The sequence below is a fragment of the Panthera uncia genome, chromosome E3, assembly GCF_023721935.1.
Source record: "Panthera uncia isolate 11264 chromosome E3, Puncia_PCG_1.0, whole genome shotgun sequence".
In the NCBI taxonomy this organism is placed as follows: domain Eukaryota; kingdom Metazoa; phylum Chordata; class Mammalia; order Carnivora; family Felidae; genus Panthera; species Panthera uncia.
In genome coordinates, this window is record NC_064815.1 from 1,260,284 (window position 1) to 1,283,589 (window position 23,306).

Consider the following 23,306-nt stretch of genomic DNA (forward strand, 5'->3'; position numbering starts at 1 on the left):
TTCATAGAAGGCATCTTCTTGGGACTTTTAAGCTAGTTGGGAATGTTCATATTAACCTAGTGACTGGACAACCTATTTCTGAATGGTTCTCCTTTGGTCTCTTATAGATGGGAGTTTGGGGTGGGTTCCAGCTCGGGCACATGATCCATAGGTCCGGATGACACCTGTCCTCAAGGTTTGTGTGGGGAGTGGCTCAAAGGATTGGGATTCAGCCTTCCAAGTGTGGTAGCTGACTCTCAAAATCAGATGGCCCCAGCGCCGACCATCTGTACCCACAGTGATAGATACAGGATGGAAGTGAAGTGACCGGTGCGTTTGCATCTAGTACCCATCCTGTGCACCACTGCCAACCCCGCTCTGAGAGTTTCATGTTCAGGAGCTGCAGCAGCCCCAGAGAACCATGGGAAACCCATCCAGCCTCTGAAGCTAATTTATCTCACTTGCCTTGTTTCCTACCTGGAGAGGCAATTCTCCGAGCTTGCTGTTTCAGCCACCTGTTAGCCAGATCATGAATGATTTAACAATTGAAACTTTGCTGTGTATCCGCACTCAATAAGGTAATTATTTATATAAATTATTTGCCTTTTTTTCCTCTGGCTGCTTGATAAAAGCTAAATTGACACCGGTACAGGCTTTGTCAAACGAACAGATTATGGCAAATTGCTTCATCCAAATTAAAATAGATCTCAGCATCTCACGGCTTTGTCTCCCGTGTTCCTTCAAATGACAGAAAGCACCTCTGCAAATGCCTTCTGCGGTCCCGCCAAGTTAAAGCCTCCCAAGATTGAGATTCATTCTCGTTTTGCTGAATGAAATGTTACAGAAATCCTGCCCGGGGGGGTATTGTCAATACCTGTGAGTAGACAGATCACAAATACGTCTTCTGCACAGTAAAAGCCTATCTCTGAGCATTCGGCAGCCATGGCATTCACCACACATGTCTGTTGGATTAATCAGACCATTTGTAACCCAGGAGAAAAGAGACAACAGCTAACTTCGGGAGGTAAGCGGGAATAATGTGGCAATTAGTTAAAACGAAGGCTGCTGTCCTCGTTCAAAGACCTAACGATGAAAGAATATTCACGTGAGCACTGTGTGTGGGGTTTTTTTGTTGTTGTTGCCGCTTTTTGAATTTGTTTTTAATTTGGGAAGCATTTCTGCGTTGGGAACACCAGATTCACTGCTCAGAGTAAATCATCTCTGTGTGTTCATTGCATTTAGTTTCCTTTGTTTTTTATTGCTAGGCGACCTGTGTATTTCTTTTCTAAGGAAGAGACTGTTTCTAACAGAGTTATGAGTGATAATAATATTAATACATTGCTTATATTTAGAAAACAAGTGGAATACTCCCAAATATTATGCAAGTTTTTTATTCAAAGCTCTCAAATCGTGGAGAAAATTTCTTGTTGAAGTTAGTCAAAGGAGCTCATTGTTTTGACAGTAGTTAGGTTTGTGGATATAATACCACGTTCGCATACCACAGCTTCCCATCACTGGAAGAGTCCATTTCCCCAGTATTTTTGGATTGTGTGTGGCTCCCCTGGCTCCCATCCAGATGTGGAGCAAAACCCCACTGGAGAAGGAAAACAGCTTGCCTTGGACTCTTATCGGGAACATAAATCAGTAGTGATCCCTGTGGCCTGTATCCAATTAGCAGAAAAGGAGCAAAGCCCTTCCAGGTGTCTTGAAATCTCAGAACATAAATATAGAACAGAAGAAATGGCACCTGCCCTCCCCCTACTGCCACCCTCTGCCCCCAACAAGGAGCATATTGAGGTCTCAGGGAGGCTTGTCAACAGATTCCCCTGCAAATTAACTCGGTCCATGACGAATTGGGGCCGGTTTTCTTGGCCGTGGTACGGATACAGGGAGACGATGAAACCCTTGTACAGGCTGTAGGAGGGAAATAAACACTGAGAAGCCCCTAGGGGGCACGGAGAGTGTGGGAGTGCAAAGTTTTTGCCCAGGGCCAGCATGGGATGCCTTGATCCCAGCTGCCTAGTTGCCTTGTTGTACAATAGATAAGACCTTGGGCTCTAATGTCCAGCTGTTTGGGTGCAGAGCATTGGTTTCTTTTTTTTTTTTTTTTTTTAATTTTTTTTTCAACGTTTATTTTATTTTTGGGACAGAGAGAGACAGAGCATGAACGGGGGAGGGACAGAGAGAGAGGGAGACACAGAATTGGAAACAGGCTCCAGGCTCCGAGCCATCAGCCCAGAGCCCGACGCGGGGCTCGAACTCACGGACCGTGAGATCGTGACCTGGCTGAAGTCGGACGCTTAACCGACTGCGCCACCCAGGTGCCCCTTGGTTTCTGAGCTGTTCTCCATCTTCCTGTTTTCCCCGGGACAGTGAAGGTAGGAGTTGCACCCAGCATGTGTGTTTTCGCAAAGATTTAGTGAGTTAACCTTTGGGTCTGGCAGTTAGCTGATGTTAGTAAATAGAAGCTGATAGAGCCTACAGTTGAATCTCCTCTGTCTGATCATGGAGGATGGGACGTTGTACTTTTGTCAACTGTAATCACGGCTTTGCTTGCACTTTTCTAGTTAGCATTGTCTGGACTTCTCTCAAGTGAGGTTGAGTCCCTCGACAGTAATGTTCTCACTAAGCCAGACTTTCTCTTAGAATAGGCACCACTCATGAGCAGCATTCTTACGGGTTCGAGGACTGTCCCCCATTTTCCCTCTGTGGCTGAACTATTATGGCATTCTGAGCCCGTCTTACAAGATTCTCAGTAAACATTTCAGTAATTACCCGAGGCCAGCTAATCCTATAGTTTCCAGAGTCACGGCATTGACCAAAATAAGTCCCTAAGACATCCCAATGGAGAGATGCCATCCAGTGAGGTGGTAAGAGGCGGATGAGTGAAGGGGAGAGAAAAGGGTAGTGACAGTAGCAGCAGCTGGGAGACATTGAAGAACTGGGGAGAAGCTCTTAGGGGAGGAAGTGACATTGGAGCAAACATTTGAGTGAGGGGATCAAGTCAACCATGGGAAAGGACAAAGGAAAGAGAATCTGCAGAAGCCCCTGAGAAGCAGCAACCACGGGAGGCTGGCAGAAAAGTCGGCATTGCAACCTCAGACAGTAAAGATTTAGGTCAATACGTTTAGCTCGGGCAGTCCAGCCCGTCCAGTGGCACTGTCTTTTCTCCCTCCAACTAATGTCCTTTTTCTCTCCAAGTTCAAGTTCTTGCCAGCTCCTTCGACACATCCTAATCAGACCTAGAACAGCCTAGAAACTTCTGGCTAATTTGGACCTGACTAAAACTTTTGTACCATGATGCCGTGTAAAGAGATTCAATTATGGTGCGCAATGTTTTGTGAGTAACTACCACCCATAAAAAGTTAATTAATCAGGGCTGTGTCAATTTCCTCGTGCCATGTCAATTTGCTGCCAGGTAATTAATCACTAATCACCCACCAAGCAGCAGGCTGGGGGGACAATCCGCAAGCCATTTATTGTCTTTTTCCCAAATAAATGGCACGCGCAGCAAGGAAGAAACACATCTTGCCTTTCATAATATTTTTATCGACACTTTTGCAAGTTGTAATAGACTGCGGCAACAAGCAGCTGTAGTTCAATGGAATATGGATATTAAAGAAACAAATGAGCGGAGATTTATAGGACATTGCGTTCCTGTTATGTCAGTTTTGAGATTAAACCCAGCAAATGAACAGTGAAAAATTACTCTTCCATGTGGGGAATGGTGATTAGCCTTGTACATTAATTAGAAATTTTTGTTTTCCTGTTCAATGCATCTCAAATGAGGATGTCCTGTAAGGAACTGTTTGTCCAAAATGTGGATTTATTCACTTCTAAACAGCGGTATTTAATATCAACATGCATTTTGAAATGAAACAAGAGTCAATCCCAAATGTGTGTTTCAGGGATAGATAGACAAGATATGAGAATCAGAGATTCCAACAAATTAAGTGGCTATTCTGGTCATTTTGTAAGTGACTGAATGGGTGGAACACCCCCTTTTTCTCCCCAAACCTTGAAATTGCTGAATTTGGACAAAATTGAGAGCCTTTCCATTTTTGTTTTGACCTAGAACTAAATGTGTTCCTTCATATTAAATTCCCTATTTAATGTCATTGAAAGATAGTGACCTAGTTGCGTATAAATTCTGTCTTAAGCCAATTTGATGTACTTTTGTTTGAGATCCGTTTTGAAAAAATAAGGAAACACTTCTGTCATTTGGAAAAAAGAATCCCTTTTTTTTTCTTGACTATTCAACGTGATGTTTATCACACAGTGCTGTGCCTCCACAATTGAGCTGTAGCTGGCTGTTTATTTCATCTCGGCATATTACCTACTATGCCACTTCTTAATTTATGGTCCAACACATGGAACAGGAGTTCCCCCCAAGGGTAATCCTGCAGACCTGTGAACCTGCTGTTGAAAGCATGTCTGCACCCCCAGAATCGTGTGAGCATTTCCTAGCATAAATTACCCACAGAACAATTCAACCCCAAATTAGCACGGACATCTCTCGGTCTTAAACCATTCAAAGGGTGGGGAAAGGTGGCATGTTGGTCCGAAGGGAGAGAAGAGAGGGACAAAGAGAAAGCCCTCTTCTCCATTCTGATGGCACACCTTTTCCAGGGCATCTGGCAACCTCATGCAAATTCAAACCAGCGCACAAATGCAAAGAATAATTGCCCATTACGGCGGCTGTATATTTTTATGGCTTTGATGCAGAATCTGACCCCCTGTTGGCTTTTGCATCTGCTACGCTCCCATCTCTCCCAAAGCTCTAAAACTTTAATATGCACTTTATAACCCTCAAGTATTTTCCACTGGTTTTGTGTTTCTTCTTTGGGGATTTCTGGGCTGGTGATATGATCTCATTTGTGTTTATTTCGAAGGTAAGCACCATATTCGTAAAAGAGACAGAGGGGGAGAACACACGTTTGTCACTGTAAATACACGGAGTGCAGAGCTCAGAGAAGGTGGGAGGTGGGGGCTGTGTCTTCGATGGGAGATAGGCAGTAAGCAGTTGACACTTTGGTAAATGGCCCATTTGCCTGGTTGATACACCCACACATCTTCCGTTTAAAAATGTTGATTTACCATGATACTCGAGCACATCACAGCATGACTCTTGTTACATCCCCAAAGTTTCCATTCCATTGAGTTCCATGGTATACAACTCCTCATGCCCAAGAACTGAGAGCGTTATTCCACTAACCTCCCCCAAAATATGCTCTGGGTATAAATCTCGCTGAAGGTTGGGAGTGGGTAGGCTAGGAATGTTGATATGTCAACAAGATGTGCAATTGGTATTTGCTCCAAAAGCTCTTGCCCTGTTTTCTTTGAGAGAAACTCATTTTTAGCTTATGAGCTAAATCCAATTTTCGTTGCAGTGATACCAGATTTTTCACTTTGATTCATGCTGGATAAGGTTTAAGAGGGAACCTTTCCAGTATAATGAACCTGTGTTTTTTTCCCCTCTTCCCTTGTCTCCCTCATGCCAACAGCTAAGGATTTATACTGTATCCACAAAGCGACCTGAATCCTTTCCATTGTTGCCCATTGATGGTCTCTTTACATGTTTATTAACTGGAAGGAAGTTCAACTAGAAAAAAAATCAAACTCCAGCATTAGGGGTTTAGAAATGCCTATAATTTGGTGTCTTTTCTTTCTAACATTGTTCTTTAATTAACAAAGTGGCTTTTACAAACATGGGACAGGGTGACAGATTTACGGCTTTGATTAACAATGATTTACTCCGTTCCAGAAATGGAGAGGACATTGTGAGTTTCCATTTGGCATTTTGCGTTAGATTTATTAAACATTTATTACCCACTCACTGGATCCAAACTCCCAAACTGGGGCATTGATAGACAATGTGATAACTTTGACTCAACAAGCGATAGGTGTGTCATGTGCCAAAGTCAGCACATAATTGAGATGTCTTCTTTCTATGTGGTTCAAGGACAAAGCCATTTCACTGTTGCTTAATCTCTGCCTGAATCATCTGTCTGGGTAATTGCTTCAGATATGCATTTAACCATGTCCCAGCACCTCCAAGCCAATGCACCTGGTAGGAAAGCAAACAGACAAATCAGCTGTTGTTGGATTTGTCTTGGAATTGAACATTTGTCTTAGAGGAAAAAGGAGAGAGCCACTCGAGAGTCCTAAACCAGCTGCAGGAGGGTGGGGGGGAGACTCCTCTATTGGAGATGAGGTGAAATACTGAAGGCTCAGCTACAAATGAGAGAAGTTAGGGAGTAGAAGGAATGTTATTTTCCGTTGTTACTTGTTGCATACATTGATTGTGCTTGGAGACTGAGATTGGTTGGGTTGCCAGAGAGACTGTCTGGGGCTAATGTGAGGGAAGGAACCTGACCTCACAGGCCTTTTAATGGGTATCACATGTCTGGAGGTTGGGGGGGGGGGGTGGCATTTGAGTTCCACTTTTCTCCAGAACAAGAAGCTGATCTCCCCATTCCTGACACAGCACAGCAGTGAAAGCGAGTTTCAATGAATGAAGGTTTTGCAAGACTTCCAAGTTTAATACTTTGATCTAAGTCCTCTCCCTTTTAATCAGAAGCACATGTGTCCCAAGCGTGGTTGCCATTCCTGGGCCAGTGCAGCACCTGTAAAGTATGGATGTAGAACTTACTTGTATAGGGATCATGGCTGAGATCCTATTGTGGCCTTTGCCCACTGTGTATGTGCAAATCCCGGGCAGGACACTTTGTATGGAGGGCAGTGTCAGGGAAGGCAGAAGGTGAAGAGGGAATGCCTCTACTGTCCCCGAAGGAGGGACACTAACATTGGTTCACCTCCTCCAAAGGGTATCCAGGCACCTGCTCTGTGCTCTGGGCACTCTTCTGAATCAATAAGCAGAACATAGGGAGATCTCTGCCCTCATGGAACTTACACTCTAGCAATAGCAAGAGTCTAAGCCACTTGATGGCTGGTAGACCTAGAGAGCTTTGTGGCAGATTTCTTCCAAAGGAGATTAAAACATAAATAAAAGAAGGAAGGAGGGAAGGAAGGAAAGAAGGAAGAGAATGAAGAGAGGGGGGAGAAAGGAGGACCAGAATAAGAAGGGAGGAAAGTAAGAAAGGAAAGAGGAAGGAAATGTTCATTAATCGTGATGACTAACTAGAGGCTTCGTAAAGAGATCCCTTGGCAGCCTGAGACTGGTAACAAAAAAGAGAGAGGTGAGCAAACCCTCCATCTGGGAGACTCATACTTCCTCCATGAAGCCTCTGGTCCAAAGCATGAACTGTGGAACCCCCTTATTTTGCCTCAGGGCACTTGGCCTCCCAAAAACGTGATTTTTAAACCAGGAGTCGATGTGTTCTCCCTCCTCTGTTCCTTTAACAAAGTAGGAATCCCTCTCGTGTGCCCTGCTTGGAGAAACCCCCAAAGCCTTGCATTAAGACCTGTAGCTACCTTATCCTGCATCGGCAGAGACATCTTCCCCCTGCAGCAGAGGGGGTCCAAATGAACTCCTGGCTCTATATCCTCAGCGGCTCGTGCTGTCGAGCTTCTGTTTCATGTTGTATCTCAACATCTAAATCCTCCAAGAATTATTGTAAAACCTGCTTGTCGCTGAGAGGGATCTGGTCTCACTCACTGTGCACCGTAGCCAGCGATAATGAATGGGTCAGCATAATTACCGTGTTTCCTCACACAGGCAGCCAGCTGCTCTGCCAGATTGTGAATTTTTCATTTTCTTTATTTCAAAATGCAGGGCGTTCCTATGAAAACTTAATGTTTGAGCAGCAAGACAGACTTGCAGTCAAAGCTGTGCGCTTGCCCATTTTCTCCCCAGTCCGGAAGCAAACGTCTCAGATCTCATTACTTCTGGGCTTTTATGGTGTTCGGAATTATTGGCTTTCCCCATTAAGACTGACACCTCTCTATAATTTCAAGCACATTAGTTGTAACACAAGTCAGGAGATGTGGGTGCATTGGGGGCTGGCAAGCTGAGAATTAAGGACAGCTGTGCGATTTGTCTTTCACAGCAATAAAAAAAAAAAAGGTTAAAAATAACCTGTATGGTCTTTTCCAACACAAATAGACAAAATCATTCTGACTCGGTTCTATGATCCCAGCGTTTTGCCCTCCGTCGTGAGAGAAAGATATGGTGGAATCCATGAGAACACGAAGAGAATTCCAGATGATAGCCAGTCTTCAGGTTGGAATCAAGGGTTTTAGTCTAGTCTGTGCAGTTCTGCGAGATGGTATGGAATTGGGGCTTTTGTGGGAGACGCCATGGCCTCGTCTCCCCATCCCCTGCCCTCCCCCACTGCATAACTAGAACACAGAGTGTCCGAGGACTCCACAGCCAGTGAAGAGATGGGATGGAGGGCTTCTGCTCCTGAATGTGGTGGAGGAAGGGGAGAAGCCCCTCCATGGCAGTTTGGATATAAGGTGGAGGCAACTTCAACACAGCATGAAACAGGACACCCTGTGAGCAGTTAGGTGTTCGCCCAAAATGAGCTCCTGGAGAGAGGTCTGTGTGCACTGATTATCTCCTTTTGAGAGCCTCCCTTGTGGTGGGACGACCTGAGCTTGTATGTTCATATCACGCCCAAAGACACTGTCCATACAAACACCGTGTGAACAAGTCCCAGGAGAGAGGGAGCAGGGGAGGGGAGTGCACAGAGGAGGAAATCCTTCCAGCCCTGCTCTGTTTTACCTGTGTCTCCCTCCCTCTGGAAAGCTCCTGTTCTGTTAGAGACTGGTAGATGGGAGAAGAAGCTGGGGATAAGGGTGGGGTGGGGGGAGGTTGACTGGAAACTGCCCATCACGTGGCCTCTCCACAACCTACAACTTCATCCACTTGTTGCTGTAGTGAAGCCACCCCTGCATCCATTCAGGGGTCCAATATTGAGAGCCCACTGTGAATAAGATCGGGGGACTTCTGCCGACTTGGGGAGGCACGTGCTGGAGAGGCCGAGAGGAGCTTGCCCATTCTTTGGAGAGAGAAAAGTTAACACACCCGGCATAGCAAGAGCCCTGTGAGATGCAGACAAGTAGGAACAGCAGAAGTGGTTTCCTGAAGCCGGGGGTGGGGGGGCGGAGGGAGCATTGTCTCAGAATTTGCAGACCCCCCCAGGAGGAAGGACATCCCAGGCAAGAGAATGAAGATCAGGGGTCTCTGGGTTCAAGCTTCATTCCCTCATGACTCCTCAGCAAGCCATCCTGCTCAGAGAATTTTTCCCCCAAGGAGGAAAAACCCAGCTCACACCCTCTTCTTAAGAGTTGAGTTCCCAGACTTCTGTGTGGTTATATAAGGTTGTTGTACGTGTCTTCAAAGCTGTTAAGTGGTTTGGGGGCTGATGGGTCACTGGTAACCATTTGTTTCTTGGAGCATAAAGGGTTTGCACAGTTACGATACATGCACGTGTCCGTAGGAACGTTGTATTGCAATTTAAAAATTTTAACAAGCCATAGATGGACATCAAGGAAAATGTGGGAAATAAATAACAAGATGGGGAAAGCAGTGAATAGACAACACACACACAGTTCAGCACTAGAGATAACTAAGAACACACTGAAATATGTGTGTGTATGTATACAAAATTATATACATACTTGAACATATATGTACGCATAGTACACGTTCACATAGACGTGTGCATTATACAACACAATATAAACACGGGCATGCATATTCACTCACATGCACGCACGTGTGTGTATACAGCATACTCAGGCATGTTGTATGCTCACACACATATAAATATTACACACAATATACATGTGTGTACAGACAAGACAGATGTTGACAATACAATGCACATACATCTTGCAGTCTGCCTTTGTAAAATTTGAACTCTGTGCAGTGAGCTTGCTTCCCGTTTTTAAGAAGTCTTTGTAAATGTTTGTCATTTACCGTATTCTCTTGGGCACAGGGACCACCTCCTTAAGTAGCCCATCCTGCCTGGACTCGGACCTTGGCGTCCTCCCCGCTGCCCGCCCTTTACGAGCCTGATCCTGGACAGGGGGCAGGTGTCCAGCTTCCGCCTGCAGGGAGAAGGGTCCTGGCGGGGGGGGCGCGTCGCCCCCAACAACAGGTGTGCTTCTGAAAGCCTTTGCTCTGCTCTCTCCTTTCCGCCCCCGCAGTGCCCGGCTTCCCGTATCCAGCCGCCACCGCCGCGGCCGCCTACCGAGGGGCGCACCTGCGAGGCCGCGGCCGCACCGTGTACAACACCTTCCGGGCCGCTGCGCCCCCGCCCCCGATCCCGGCCTACGGCGGGTAAGTCGGTCAGCCTCCCCCTGGCGGCGGGCCTCCCGCACCGCCCCCTCCTGTTTGCGAGCGCATGCTGGTCTTGACCGCCCCACCGGAACCCGCCCCAGCATGCATTCCGCGCGCGCCTGCAGTGGAGCACCTTGCAAAGAGTATTGAGAAATGAATGTAATTTGTCCTGTCATGGTTGGTGCCTTTAAGCATTCTACATGTCACATGTTGTTATGTAAATTCTCTTTGAGACTGAATGCTGGAGAACAGAGAAATGGTTACAGCCAAAGATGTATTTCTGATGATTGCAAACATCTGGTTATTAAGGAGGTTGGATCACATTTGCCCCTTGAATCTGGCCATGGAGGGACGCGAAGTTTCCAAACATAAAATTCGCTGGGGGAGGGGGGGGGGCGGGGGTGGAAGGGGGGGGGTGGTCTTGCCGCCCTCCCCAAAGACACCTTGCACTTCAAAGTTTATGAACCCTTGCCTGAGAAGAGAAAATTAGGTGTGGAGTCGAAAGCAAAAGTTCAAAGAAATTGGAAGTAAGACTCGTTTCCATTGGATTTTCCAAAATGTGCATTTGCTTTCCTTTCCTCTCTGCAAGGAAATGCAAGTTAACGTGTTCCCCGTGGGCAGTTTGGTTTTTGTGCGCATGGACTTTGGCATTCCCAGGTGAAAATCAAAGAGGGCTGGTGAACACTAAGAAACAGTGGTACTGTGGGCTGCAGCCCTGAAATGCTACCGTTTCTTCCTGTTAAGGTATCCTCCTGGAACATTCGGTGCCCTGGAGTCAGGGAGAAAGAAAGAGATGTCTCTGGTGGTCCTTGGGGGATGTTTGGAATGTTCGCAGACATTTTGGGTTGTCTCAGCAGGAGCAGCAATCTAGTAGGTAGAGGCCAGGGATGCTGCTTAAGATCCACAGTGCACAGGACCCCCCCTCCCCCAACACAAAGAGTCATGAGGCCCCCAATGTCAATAGTACTACTCAGAAAAACTCAGCTGTGTGCAAGACAGTTTGGCTCAAGGCTTTCCTGGCCAGTGCCTGGCTTTCTGGTCTGTAGAAAGAATACGGTTGTATTCCAGACTGTACCAAAAGGGTTAATGCATTTTTTATAGCTCCGTTGCTTATAAATTTTTTAGAAAACCTGAATGAGCCTAGATCATTTCTCTATTATACTGATGACAAAGGAAACCACTCTTTTTTCATTATTTATTCATATCTCACCCATTGCAGAGGAGAGCATTTGAAGTGTTTCAAACACAAACACAATGAGATAAAGTTAAGAATATAAATAAATGAAACTCGATGAAATCATCAGGAAGGGAAAACACAGGTAGAGAAATCAGTCAGTGTCCATTGTTTCTTGTGTTGTGATTAGACTTAGGTCACTTCTGAGTTTCTTAGTGGACAAAACAACAGCACAAATTTCGTTTTCACTGGAATGATGATAGATAATAACAAACCAAAGATAAATTCACCATAAATTCTCCCCACCCTCCAAAAAGATGCATCTGTACATCCTAAGCCTTAGACATACGACGATGTGATACAAAGAATCATCGATAGTGTAATCATTATCTCCAGCCCCACAGTGTTGAGCCCGTTTTATAGATCCAGAAATGCAGAAATAAATACATGTTATTCCCAAGGTCACACAGTAAGTTGTTAGGAAGGGAAAAATCCCCCACCAAGTTACCCTGTAGGCTCATGTAATTACTAAAGCAAGATTCATAAACCATAAACACAAAATTGCATGTTTATACCACATTAGTTTGTCTGAAAATTATTATCTTATCTTAGTAGACGGTAATTGTAGCTTTTTGGTACATGTACCCTCAGTATCTCACTACTATACTGAACAGGAAAAAAAAAATAAAGTAAAATTATACGGCTTATCCTCACATGAACTACTTATAAAAATCTCAAAATAACACACCTGCTGTAAAATTGAAATTCTCTAACTTAGAATGAACTTGTTCTTTGCTGGGGATAACCGTGCATAACTAATTAATGCCACATTCACCAGGGAGACACATGGGCATCTCCAAATGGTGAAGCACTGTGTTTGTGACTGCTTTAGACGTGACTTAACTTTAATATTCCAGCAATATGCCTAATCATTTTGGTTATAATAGTACATTGTGCCTCTTTGCTGGTAATATTCTGAGTGGAATCCTGAAACTGCTCTAAGTAGTAAGATGAAATTCTCAGGACAGGAGGAGGTGAGAGGGGGGGAAGAGGAGGAAGAGGAAGAGGAGAAAAGGCTGGGGTCCGCGTGCCCATGTCTGCAGGTTCTATGAGAGCAAAGTGTTGGTGGAGAATAGGAAATTCAGCCAGGGTGTTTTTGCTGTATTAGCAAGTGCCTGGAGTGCGCTGGCCCCAAATGAAAAAGTGTGAGTCCAGCATCTTAAGTGAAGGTTTCCCTTTCCCTTTGCTTGTTGGCTTAGGCTGCAGGAAATTGCACAGAGGCAGCTCCTTTTGGAGAGAAGAGTGGGGGGCAGCACAGAGCAGATCCTGGCTGGAGTAGTGAGAGCCCTGGGCTTGAGTGGAAGCAAATAGCAGAGAGGTTGGAAGAGGTTCCTGTTTCCAGGAAGTGACATTATCAGGATTCAGGGGGTCCAGGAGATAGTGTGGATTTGTAGCTGTTTGTCTCCGAAGTCCTTTGGGGGAAGATTTCTAGATTTGACTAATGTCTTTACTCCAGGGCATTTTAGCTTAACATCTCTTTCTGTCTTGCCCCTTTGGAGGAGTTTCTTCCTGTTAGGGGCAGCAGCACCATATAAGCTAACAATTTCAATAAATGTGATAAGTGATAAGGTGTGGTGTTGTGTGAGCACCAAGGAAGGCCCCTTAGCTCAGTTTTTAGAGAAGGCTTTCAGGAAAAGAAGAAATGTGGGATGCACTTAAGTCCAACCATTTCCTAAATTGCCACGTTGAGATCTCATTCCATGAGTCTCCCTCGCACCCAGTGATCCACATCTTTTCTACAATGTCATCTAGCAAGCTGCATTTGTTACTATTTTCCATTTGTTACCTGTCAAAGATTTATCTAACTGCCAACCTACACCTCTCTTCTTCATGAAGTATGCAATATGAATATACCCTGTCACTGAAATCCCAATAAAAAGTGTGTCATTTATCCTATGTCCATGTATGGCTTCCATATTGTTTTCCCAAGATAGTGAAAAAAAAAAAAATCCCACATAACCCCCATGGCTACTTTTGTGGAGTCTTAGGTGACCCTTGGAGGTACCCAACATCAAGATAGTCACACAGGAGGATTCACCAAGGATGCCTTCTCATCCATCCACTTCCTTTTATTGATTTCGTTTTCTCCTCCACATCCTGATATTTTCTGAAGTTCCTCCCAGCAAGTAAAGAGCACAGGTGATGGAGAGGCCCTATTCTCTTCTTTCTCACATAGCTAAAAAGGAATTTCTTGGGACATTAATATGTGATCATTTTCCCTAGAGGAGGGGGTTCTCTTTGGACCCTGGATGGATCGTAGGAATGAGTAGAAAATCTAGACCGAGCCAACCAACTCACTATTGATTACCAACGTTAACTGAGTGAGGATGGGTGATGAGTTAGAAACCTAGTGTGTGACCCCTTCCTGGGAGGCACCTGTATTCCCCACATGCCACAGAGTTGGCTCTAGACAGTGGCACGTCAATGGTGTGTAGACTATGTATATCATAAATAAAGTATCCATTAGTGAATGGTTTCCGAGAGCACTCAATGGGCCGGGTCTTCCATATTTCTCCTTGCCCTTGATCCTAGAGTCCATTTCGATTGAGAAGCCTCAATGTCCAGTCTGTCTTCCTGTGATTCACATTTGGGAGAAGTTGCACATTGGGTAATTGCCATCCAAGGAATCTTGCAGACTGATGATCCGTGGGTGGAGGTGCCGGAGGTGGTAGGTAAAGGGATTCGAGACACACCCGCCAGATTCAGTACAACATCTCGTACTAGAAGACGGCAGCTAAGCCCCAATGCCCTCCCAAAGGAACCCCCCGAGACTGGCCTAGCTGAATTCTTGTCCTTAATTAATTAGCTAATTAACTATTAAGCAGCTACTTGCCAAGTGCCTACTGTGCACCATGCACATTGTATGGTATGGGGACACAGTAGGCACTCTAATGGAGCTTCAAAGAATATCTTGAAAATTATTATTCTAAGCCAAACCTCCAGCATCTGCTATAGGGCTTTGGTTCTGGTTCTCGGGGTATCTTTGAAGAAGACGTTCTATACTTTCGCAGGAAATTAGCTATGACATGTCTATGTACAACTTCTCAAAGTTACATTGAGAAGTGGTTTGAGGAGACTCTGTGCTACTTTGTATATAGGAAAGATATGGTAATATCCCAGGAGAAAGAAAACTTCTTAAAGCTGGCCAGTGCAAGAATGAAACTCGCACACAGAACAGTTTCAGGTCAGGTTCTAAAAATACCTCTGACACCAGACCCCGGGACTATGCATATGTGCCTCACTGACTAGAAACCAACCGTGCTTTCTGGTTTTAATTTCTAAATGTCTAATCCTGAGACTGTATTCTCTGTTGTTGAGAATGTTTCTCATTTAATAGAAACACTAGGAACTAAAGTCATCATCACCCATCATCAGAATAGTTTCCGGAATTCTCTCTAGCTTTTTGTTTGTGTGTTTGGTTCTGGTGTAAATTCTTGTTCAAACTTCCAGCCACGTTTAAAGTGCAACCTGTAACATTAAAAAAAAAAAAAGGGGCGGGCTTCTGAATTGAATGTATATATAGGCAAACCTTAAATCAGGGGTTCTTAAATTTTTCAGGTAGAGGGGAGTGGAATGTCACAGATGCCTTTAATAATCCAGTTAAAAATGTGTTTTCCCTAGGAAAATGTTGGTGTACACCTCCATATATCCATGCACATACACAATTCTATACAAATGCCAGAGAGTTTATGGACCCATATGATATGTCTTCAAAAACAGCTAGATTTAAACGCATTAAAATTTTAATTTATTTTCCAGTTGGAAGGGGCACTAAGGTAGAGCAGTTTTAAATAACCTCTCCTTCAGGAATACATTTGTGGTGGTGATTTATTACATTACACAAACAGATTGGATAGTTTGGGCATCCTATACTTTCTTTCCTTTTTTTTTTTTTTAAGTAAACTAATTTGTTATAGTGCATTCATTCCCTGCTTGCATTCAACCAAATATTTAACTACTGTTATTACCTTTCTAAGAAAATGAGATGTGCATTTGCAATGCTCTTGCAAAAGCATATTGCAGGCCCAAAGTGATTGACAAGGAATACAATTACCTTTGCATGGCTAGACAGACTGCCTTTGCATTAAAATTGGACCACACGGGTTCATTGCATGACAGCAACCCCCTTCTCTTGCAACGGGGCCGTGGCTAATTTATCTATAGCTGCATACTAGATCAGCTCCGGCTCTCCTTTCCCTACATGTCTTATATTTTAAGTGCACCTGTTCCATGGGGCTTGAAAAAGTGTTTGGACACATTCCTGGAAACCAGCATGAGAATGTGTAAGAGCTTTCCTTTAGCCGCCTCCTGTTTAGAATAGGGGTGAGGAGGCTGACCCTCGGTGCCGTCGCAAATGTAAAGAAAAAGAACACAGGGAGGGCATTGTTGCATGGAGCAATGAGCCTGTTAGTCCTTGGGCGGCGGCAGCAGCAGCAGCAGCAGCAGCAGCAATCACCTGGTACTTGTTGGAAATCGGAATTCTTAGACCCCCATCCAAATCTATTGAGTCAGAACCTCTGGGCTGGGCATGGGGCCCAGCCATCTGTGTTTGAACAAGCCCTCAGGTGACCCTGCACTTGTGCTGAAGTTGGACCACAGTCTGCCCCAATAGCTAAAAGCGGGCTGCAAAGCCAGAGCTCCCTGGACTAGACTCCCGGCTCAGTCAACACCTACCCTCTCCAGTGTAGCTTCCTTTATATCTGAGGGTGAGAATAGCATTCTCCAACTCGCAGGGGTAGTATGAGGGTTAAATGGGATACTGAGCCCAGGATGCTTAGACCAGGGACTGACCGGTGGCAGTCCTTCTCTAAATGTGAGGACTAGGGTTGTTTATGCCTGTGCTGTCACCAGTAGTAGGTTAGTGGGGGAAACGGCATTTTGGTGAAACTGGGAGCCCATGAATTGGCTTCCTTTCATACCGCCGAAGACAGCCATAACGGTTCCTTGTATTTAGACGGATCATGAAAATAGATCCTTCACCCTTCCATCATTCCCTCCAAAACATGCATGTGTGGCAGTCAGTGAAATGGAGGCCTCCCTGTGCGGTGTGGTTTATAACAGCAGCGAGAATTCCTGACGCCCTTTCTCAGTGAAGCCCCACCCCGTCTGCCGGGCCTCTGAACTCTGCAGTCTGTTCCCTTTGCTTGGCCTGCCCTCCCTCCCTCTTTACCTGGCTAAGGCTTTGCGATCTCTGAGGCGTCTGCTCAGATCCCCTCACCCCTGTTGCCCAGCCCCACTCCTTCTGTCACACTTTCAGAGCACCACTGTTCCCTCTCAGCACCTACCAGCACTGCAACTTTATATGTCTGTGCGTTTATGCACATGGCTTTGTGACCCCCCGGCCCCCTCCCTGGAAGCCCCCCAGGGGCAGCTGTAGTGATGGACACACTCTCGCCTGTCTGTGCCTTAGCATGGCCATTGGAGCAGAGAAAGCATGTCAGTAGCAGAGAAACGGTATTCCTCATGTGGTTTGTTTGAGCTTGTCGAAATGGAGATGCCAGATCCCATTTTGTCTCTGGTTCTCTGTCTCAGAAATGTGGGATGGCAGAGTCCCAAAGTAATTTTCCATGCCCCTTGTGGAGGGCACGCACGGCACTGAGTATACCCCATTTAACAAAGGCAAACATCAGCGGCCTGTTCTTCCCTCACTTCCGGGAGTTGGTGCAAACAGACGTGAGACGGAGGCCTGCAACTGGCCGCGAGGCACCAGAACCCAACCTGGTGAAAGAAGGGGCCACTCTCGCAGCCAGGGCCTAGGCTCAGTCATTCCGGGTCCACACCGGGTGTGCATGGGAACACCACCAAAGTGTAGGGCGGGCTCGGCTCTCCATTATCCACAGGGGAGCAGGCACAGACTGGGTCCCCCTCTACAAATATGTAGACAGAGGCGTTACTCCCCATATTTCAATAGACATTCACATGTGGTTAAAATATTAATATTTTGTTGACACCCAGATGTCTCTCTGTGCTGTGATGTCAAGCCCATTGATCATCACTTTGCTCACAGCACCTCACTGAATCCTCCCTCGAGGGGAGCCCTTACCAGCCTGTTTCCCCATTTTACAGACCAGTATGCGAAGCTCCGATAGTTTGAGTGGGGAGTCCAAGGGCTCACCGCCGCTGATTGATGAGGCTGTGACCCGATGCCCGTGTGGTTCCCATCTAACTTGGCTCTTGAATGGTTATCTGCCTGTGGAGGAGGATACTGGGAAGAAAGGCATTCCCAGCACAAACAATAGCACGTGCAGAGTTACAAGGGCCTAAAAGAATGGGGTGGGAGCAGTAGCTGTTTTGCTGTGGCTACATGGTTCACCTCTGAGGTTCGGGGCCCAGACTCAGTATTTGTTACTCTCCTCCGTATCCTCAGATCTGTTTCAAATCCTGTTGACAGAGGCTGGCCCTGCCTTCTGACCCCCAACTGATGCTCTCTTTTCATGTTGGAAATGCTGGAAGCCTAGCTCAGGATGCTGCATACCTCAGTGTCTTGGGTTAGGGTTTACGGGGCCTGATAGGTGCTCTCATGCCTGCGGCCCCCTCGGATCAAGACGAAACAAGCTGAATGCGATTCCTACCAACCTCCTTAGTGTGTGAAGTCCCTGTCATGTCTTTAAGGATAATGGTACTTGGGGTCTAGCCAGTCAAGTCTGAAAAGCTCTGAGAAGCACTCTCCAGTGCTCTCCAGCACACCAGTGTCACAGCCGTGTGTGTGCGTGTGTGTGTGTGTTTTAAGTGCCTCCCTTTGGCTTGATATGCTCGGCTTACATGTGGGTCCGCTGCTTCTCCTGAAACCTGCTGGAACCCTTTGGTAATCAAAGTTGTGTTTCCGTTAGAATCCTCCTCCATTCGACGGTGGGGCTCGCTGGTCCTTTGCCAGAATCATAAATCATCTCTGAACTCCATGGGGAGATCTGAGGGAAGGTTATTAATAACAGCTACCGTCCTGTGGAAAACACGCATTTGGAAACACACGCTTCTGTAGTCAATGTGTCCTGTGATCCTCCCAAAAGCCTGTGAGGTGTGCAGGCTACACGCGATCCTCATTAAACCCACTGTAATGCTTAGGAATTGTAACTCAGTTTCCCATGATCACATGCTGTAAGCTTCTCTTCCTGGCTGTCTCGCTCGAGGTATACCAAGAAACTTCTGGAGAAATCCAGGATATTTTCTCCCTCCTGTGAAGTCCCTTGTCTCTGGAATGACTGTATGGATGGGGATAACAGAGCCACTGTGAGGCCAGGCTTATTCAGTCATAATGCCGGGCCTGCTTAGTCTGGGTATAATTTATGTAAATGTGCATACAGGAGCATGTATGTGCATACGTGTCTAGGTAAGAGCACACGTACATCCCCAGATATGCAAACACACACTACTAAACACGTTATCCACTATATACATCCACCTGTGCTCACAAACACCCATACACACATGGGCGTGGTATACACATACACACACACGTGCATTGACATGTGCACAGTATCACACACACACACATTCACACACATGCATGCGCATAGAGCACATACATATATACAAACACGCATAGTCTTGCATGCACACATACACACATAGTCTCACACACACAAAATCTGAGATATTTTCCTACATTTACCATGAAAGAGTGGCACATGGAATTACCAAATATAATACTAGAGTGTGAAAGAGCACAGAGGAACATTTCTGGAATCATTTGGGTTGTTTGGCTCTCCTCACATCCTTCAGGCACAACCCATACTGGTAATACAACAGTGTGTGTTTTTCTTTCTTTTTCCTTGGGGAAGCTGTGTGGTGTGATTAAATGCAAACTCTGGCCCTCCTATCTGTCCAGGCCACTTATAATAACCCAAAATTCTCCTTGCATTTCTGCACCTCCTCCTGAAAGAATGGGAAGTCTGGTACCCAGCATGCCACCACGTCCCAATTCCGGGCCAATGCCGAACCGCAGCCTAATTTTCTCAGGCTGATGGACAGCTGTTGTCTCCAACCTCCTTAACCAGTGTGAAAACACTCCTCGGTTCCTGTGTTTTGGATCTTGTGACCAGACTAACTTCGCCAGTGCAGGGGTTGGTGTGTCTGCATGGGGAAATGCACTAATATGGATGTTTTTCTTTGTGTGTGCACCCTTGCAGTGTTGTTTACCAGGATGGATTTTATGGTGCAGACATTTATGTAAGTATTCATTAATGTGCATGCCATCCCTGTTTCCTCCCAGAGTCATTCTGTTTACAAGTTTGCTGCAAGTTTCCTCTTCCTGGTCTGTAGGCAAGCATCGGGCGGCTTATCCGCAGGGCAGAACCCCTCCAGCTCATGACAGCCATCACGGCTGATGAATGGGTAGAATTACCTCCTTGGTTCACTTCAGAATATGTGCAAACACCCCCCTAAAAGTGATGGCATTTCTCTCATGTCAGACTAAAGACTCCCCACCCCCAAAAGAATTCTCTTTATTTTCAGTATGTTCTGTGTGTTTACAGTATAATATTTACCATAGCAGCTGTCATTACCAGCTGTAGAGGGTTAAAAGATATTTTCATGGCTAATTTTTTGATGGTCTCTGTTTTTAATATTTATTTATTTATTTGGAGGTGGAGGGGGGGGAGAGAGAGAGAGAGAGAGAGAGAGAGAGAGAGGGAGAGAAAGGGCAGAGAGAGGAGAGAGAGAATCCCATGCTGTCAGCCTGTCAGTGTGGAGCCCGATGTGGGGCTTGATCATGAGCCATGAGATCATGACCTGAGCCGAAACCAAGAATCAGACACTTAACCGACTGAGCCACCCAGGTGCCCCAATTTTTTTGATGTTTTCTTATAAATACACTTAATTGTTCACAGTAATAGCTCTAGAAAAAATCCTCTGCTCCCTCTGGATGATTTTAGCAAGAAACATCTCTAAGAAAATGTATGCCAACTTGACCACTAAACCCTTATTTTCTTCCTTATTCCTCCCATTTCCCCAAAACCATTACCTGACTCAGAATTGTCTGTTAAATTTAGAATTGTTTATTAAATGGTACCACTTTATTAAGCTTTTCACTTTTAGAAAAGAGTGGGATGTTTCTCATTATGGGGACCATAGTTAAACTTACCTAAATGGATCTAAAGGTAGTTATTCTTCACATTATGATATTAGCTGCAATGTTAGGAAAATAACTTGGAATAAACACAATTTAAAATACATGGGCAGGATTGGGGGTGGATTTTTAAAATCATATACTGTTTTTTTAATTACAAGTGACCTCAAGTAAGTTCACTGGAATCATATCTGTTGGCTTATAGACTAGGTAACAAAGACAAATAAAAGCATACTTCTGACCAAATTGATATCATTTACTAGAAAATGGGAAAGACACTAGTTATTTAATTTTCTTCCTTTTGAATTTCAAATAATTACGATTTTGAGACATAGTATTAATCTCCATCAATGATGCATGGAGTTGAGTTCTGCTATCATTGTATCAAGTACATTTATTATAATCTGTGGGTTAGTTTTTTTCATAATAAAATGAACAAACAACATATACCCAATGAACACCCAATTTCTTTTTTTAATGTAGCTTAATCCATGCCTTCAAATATCCTCTATAAAAAAAAATTTAAATTCATACCATTATACATAGAGAAGCAGCTTGGAGCCCACTCACATCCTTAGAAACCCAACAAACCCAACATCAGTCTTCATCCTTCCCCAGTGTAGCCTCTGGATAGAGCATACCTAAGTTTAGGCCCTTTTTTTTTTTTTTTTTTTAAATTTGGGAAATGGGGAGAAGAGAAGGGATGGAAATAACAAAAAATATAATCCAAAAAAAAAAAAAAAAGAAAAAAGAAATACAATATCCCCATCAACACCCACCAGTGGGGGAAAAGAACGTGTTAGTAAGCCTAACTGACAACACTGATATCGTATTAGCTGTCATTTATTGAGTGTCCGCCTCGCCGTGCCTCAGTTTCCTCATTTGCAAAATGACAGCAGTTTATTGAATTATTAATTTGTTCTGTCCTATGGATATTTCCAATGGGTGTCTTTCCCTTGTCTCCGAGATGTGTGAAAGGCAGGAAGGAGGAGCCACCTGAAGGCAGGGCATGTAGGTTCCCAGACACTGGGAAAGAACGTGCTAGTGAGAGTAGCAGGCAGAGGTGTCTGTGTCTGTTGGCAATGGAGACTACGAATGAGAATCCATGAGAACAAAGTAAAAGGAGGGACCAGAGACACTCAGAAGGGAGCAAATGTGCCAGCTCCCAGACTAAGGCAGCAAGATTTAGTCTGTTCAGGGAGGAAATCTACAAAAAAGTCCCTTTGTGCTTTGAGTGCCTTTAGAGGCTTTGTTTCCCACGAATTCATCATATCTGGGCAAAGCCTGCCGGGCCTAGTGCTGCAGCCCCCGCAGGTGGCTGGGTGCCCCCACATGAAGGGATTATGTGAGGGGACACTGTTTCTTCAACACATCGCTTCCTTGTGTCAGTATTTAGAAAACTCTTTGTCTAGCCAAAAAAAAAAAAAAAAATTATCTCCTTTTCCCACTGTTCATATTATATAACAATACGAGTTTTCAGAGGGTAGTTCCAAATAGGCAATCAGGGGACAGAAAAACTTACTGAAATAGGAACTCCGAGCCTTGTTTTACCCAGCACATGTTTCTGTCCTCTTTCCAAGAGGGTAGCTCAGATCTTGCAGACCTTCCTGAGTATTCTGCTCTGTGTAAGATGGCAAGTTCAGACTATTGCTGCCAGGTGGTGCATGTCCGTAGGCACAGTGACAAACTAGACCACCTGTTGCAGCAAAACAATGGCTCGTTGATGGCCTTACATGGATTAAGGAAACCAAGGAATAAGAATATTTCCTGCACTCTTAAAGTCTATGGAGCAGGATTCATTTTGGCTAGAAGTATATGACAGTCTCGAATGTGCTTTTTCAAGCTGCCACCCCTGCCTTCCTTGAGGTAACAGTGTGCCCTGATGGCTAGAAATGTTCCCAGTGCTCCATTTCTTAAAGAAATTATGATTAACACGGTTCATAGAAACGCATGCGAGGTTCTCTTGTAGGTAAAGGAAGCTTCCGGCTTGCTCCTTCAATCTCATTCAAACAGTGCACAATAAATAGGGTTGGGGCAATCCTGGGAGGTCCTGGGGACGTGTGTTAGATACGTGGGTCACCTCTTATAGGTTTAAACATTCTGATTCTTCTTAATTTTGCTGGGTGGAGTCATAAGCTTCTAGCTTAAGTTACTTCTAAGGACGGTGCAGGCAGGGCCACCCACCAGTTCCTACCCATTGCTGTCCACCCTGACACTTTGGCAGTAGCCCAGCAGCTATCATAACACAGCCAGCAGACCAGTCTTTTCTCTGCACCTGCTTTCTCTGCCCCTTCCCTCTGTTGTGCTCTTTCTATCCCTCCCACATGATGGGGGAGCCCTTGGACTTTTCTCAGTCCCACCGGAGCACAGAGGATAGAAAACACCTGAAGGACCCCTACAATGGGCAAGCCATTGCCTCCAGTCTAGAATGAGCCACTCCTGCTTCAGCTTTTCAAAGAGGATTGGGGAGAGAAGGAGCAGTGGTCACAAATGCCCTAAAATGGCATGAACAGTTCGATTTATTGTGGGGTGCTGTGAGCCAAAAGCTAAGGCCATAGCCTGGGAAGCTCATTTGGGCTGAGGGCACAGGAACAGCATCCTATTCAGGGCCCCAGCCCTGCAGTAGAAGCATGGACTCTGGCCACAGGGCACATGCTCATGCCCAGTGTGGAAGGCCACTCATCAGAGAGGATGTAGCCAGTTTTCAGGTCAGGAAGGATGGCATAAAAGGTCATTACCTGGGTCCCTTCCACCCAAGGACATGATGCGCCACACACACA

General features: G+C 45.3%; 1 protein-coding gene across 1 annotated transcript in view; it reads left to right on the forward strand.

Moving 5' to 3' along the window:
- The window catches only part of RBFOX1 (RNA binding fox-1 homolog 1), a 550,474-nt gene extending 530,630 nt beyond the window's left edge, over window positions 1–19,844 (forward strand). The window contains exons 9-11 of the mRNA XM_049639355.1: window positions 10,096–10,228; window positions 19,589–19,628; window positions 19,722–19,844. Of these exons, the coding sequence (XP_049495312.1) occupies window positions 10,096–10,228; window positions 19,589–19,628; window positions 19,722–19,844 (296 nt within the window). The remainder of the gene's footprint in view (window positions 1–10,095; window positions 10,229–19,588; window positions 19,629–19,721) is intronic.
- The last annotated feature ends 3,462 nt before the right edge of the window (window positions 19,845–23,306 follow it).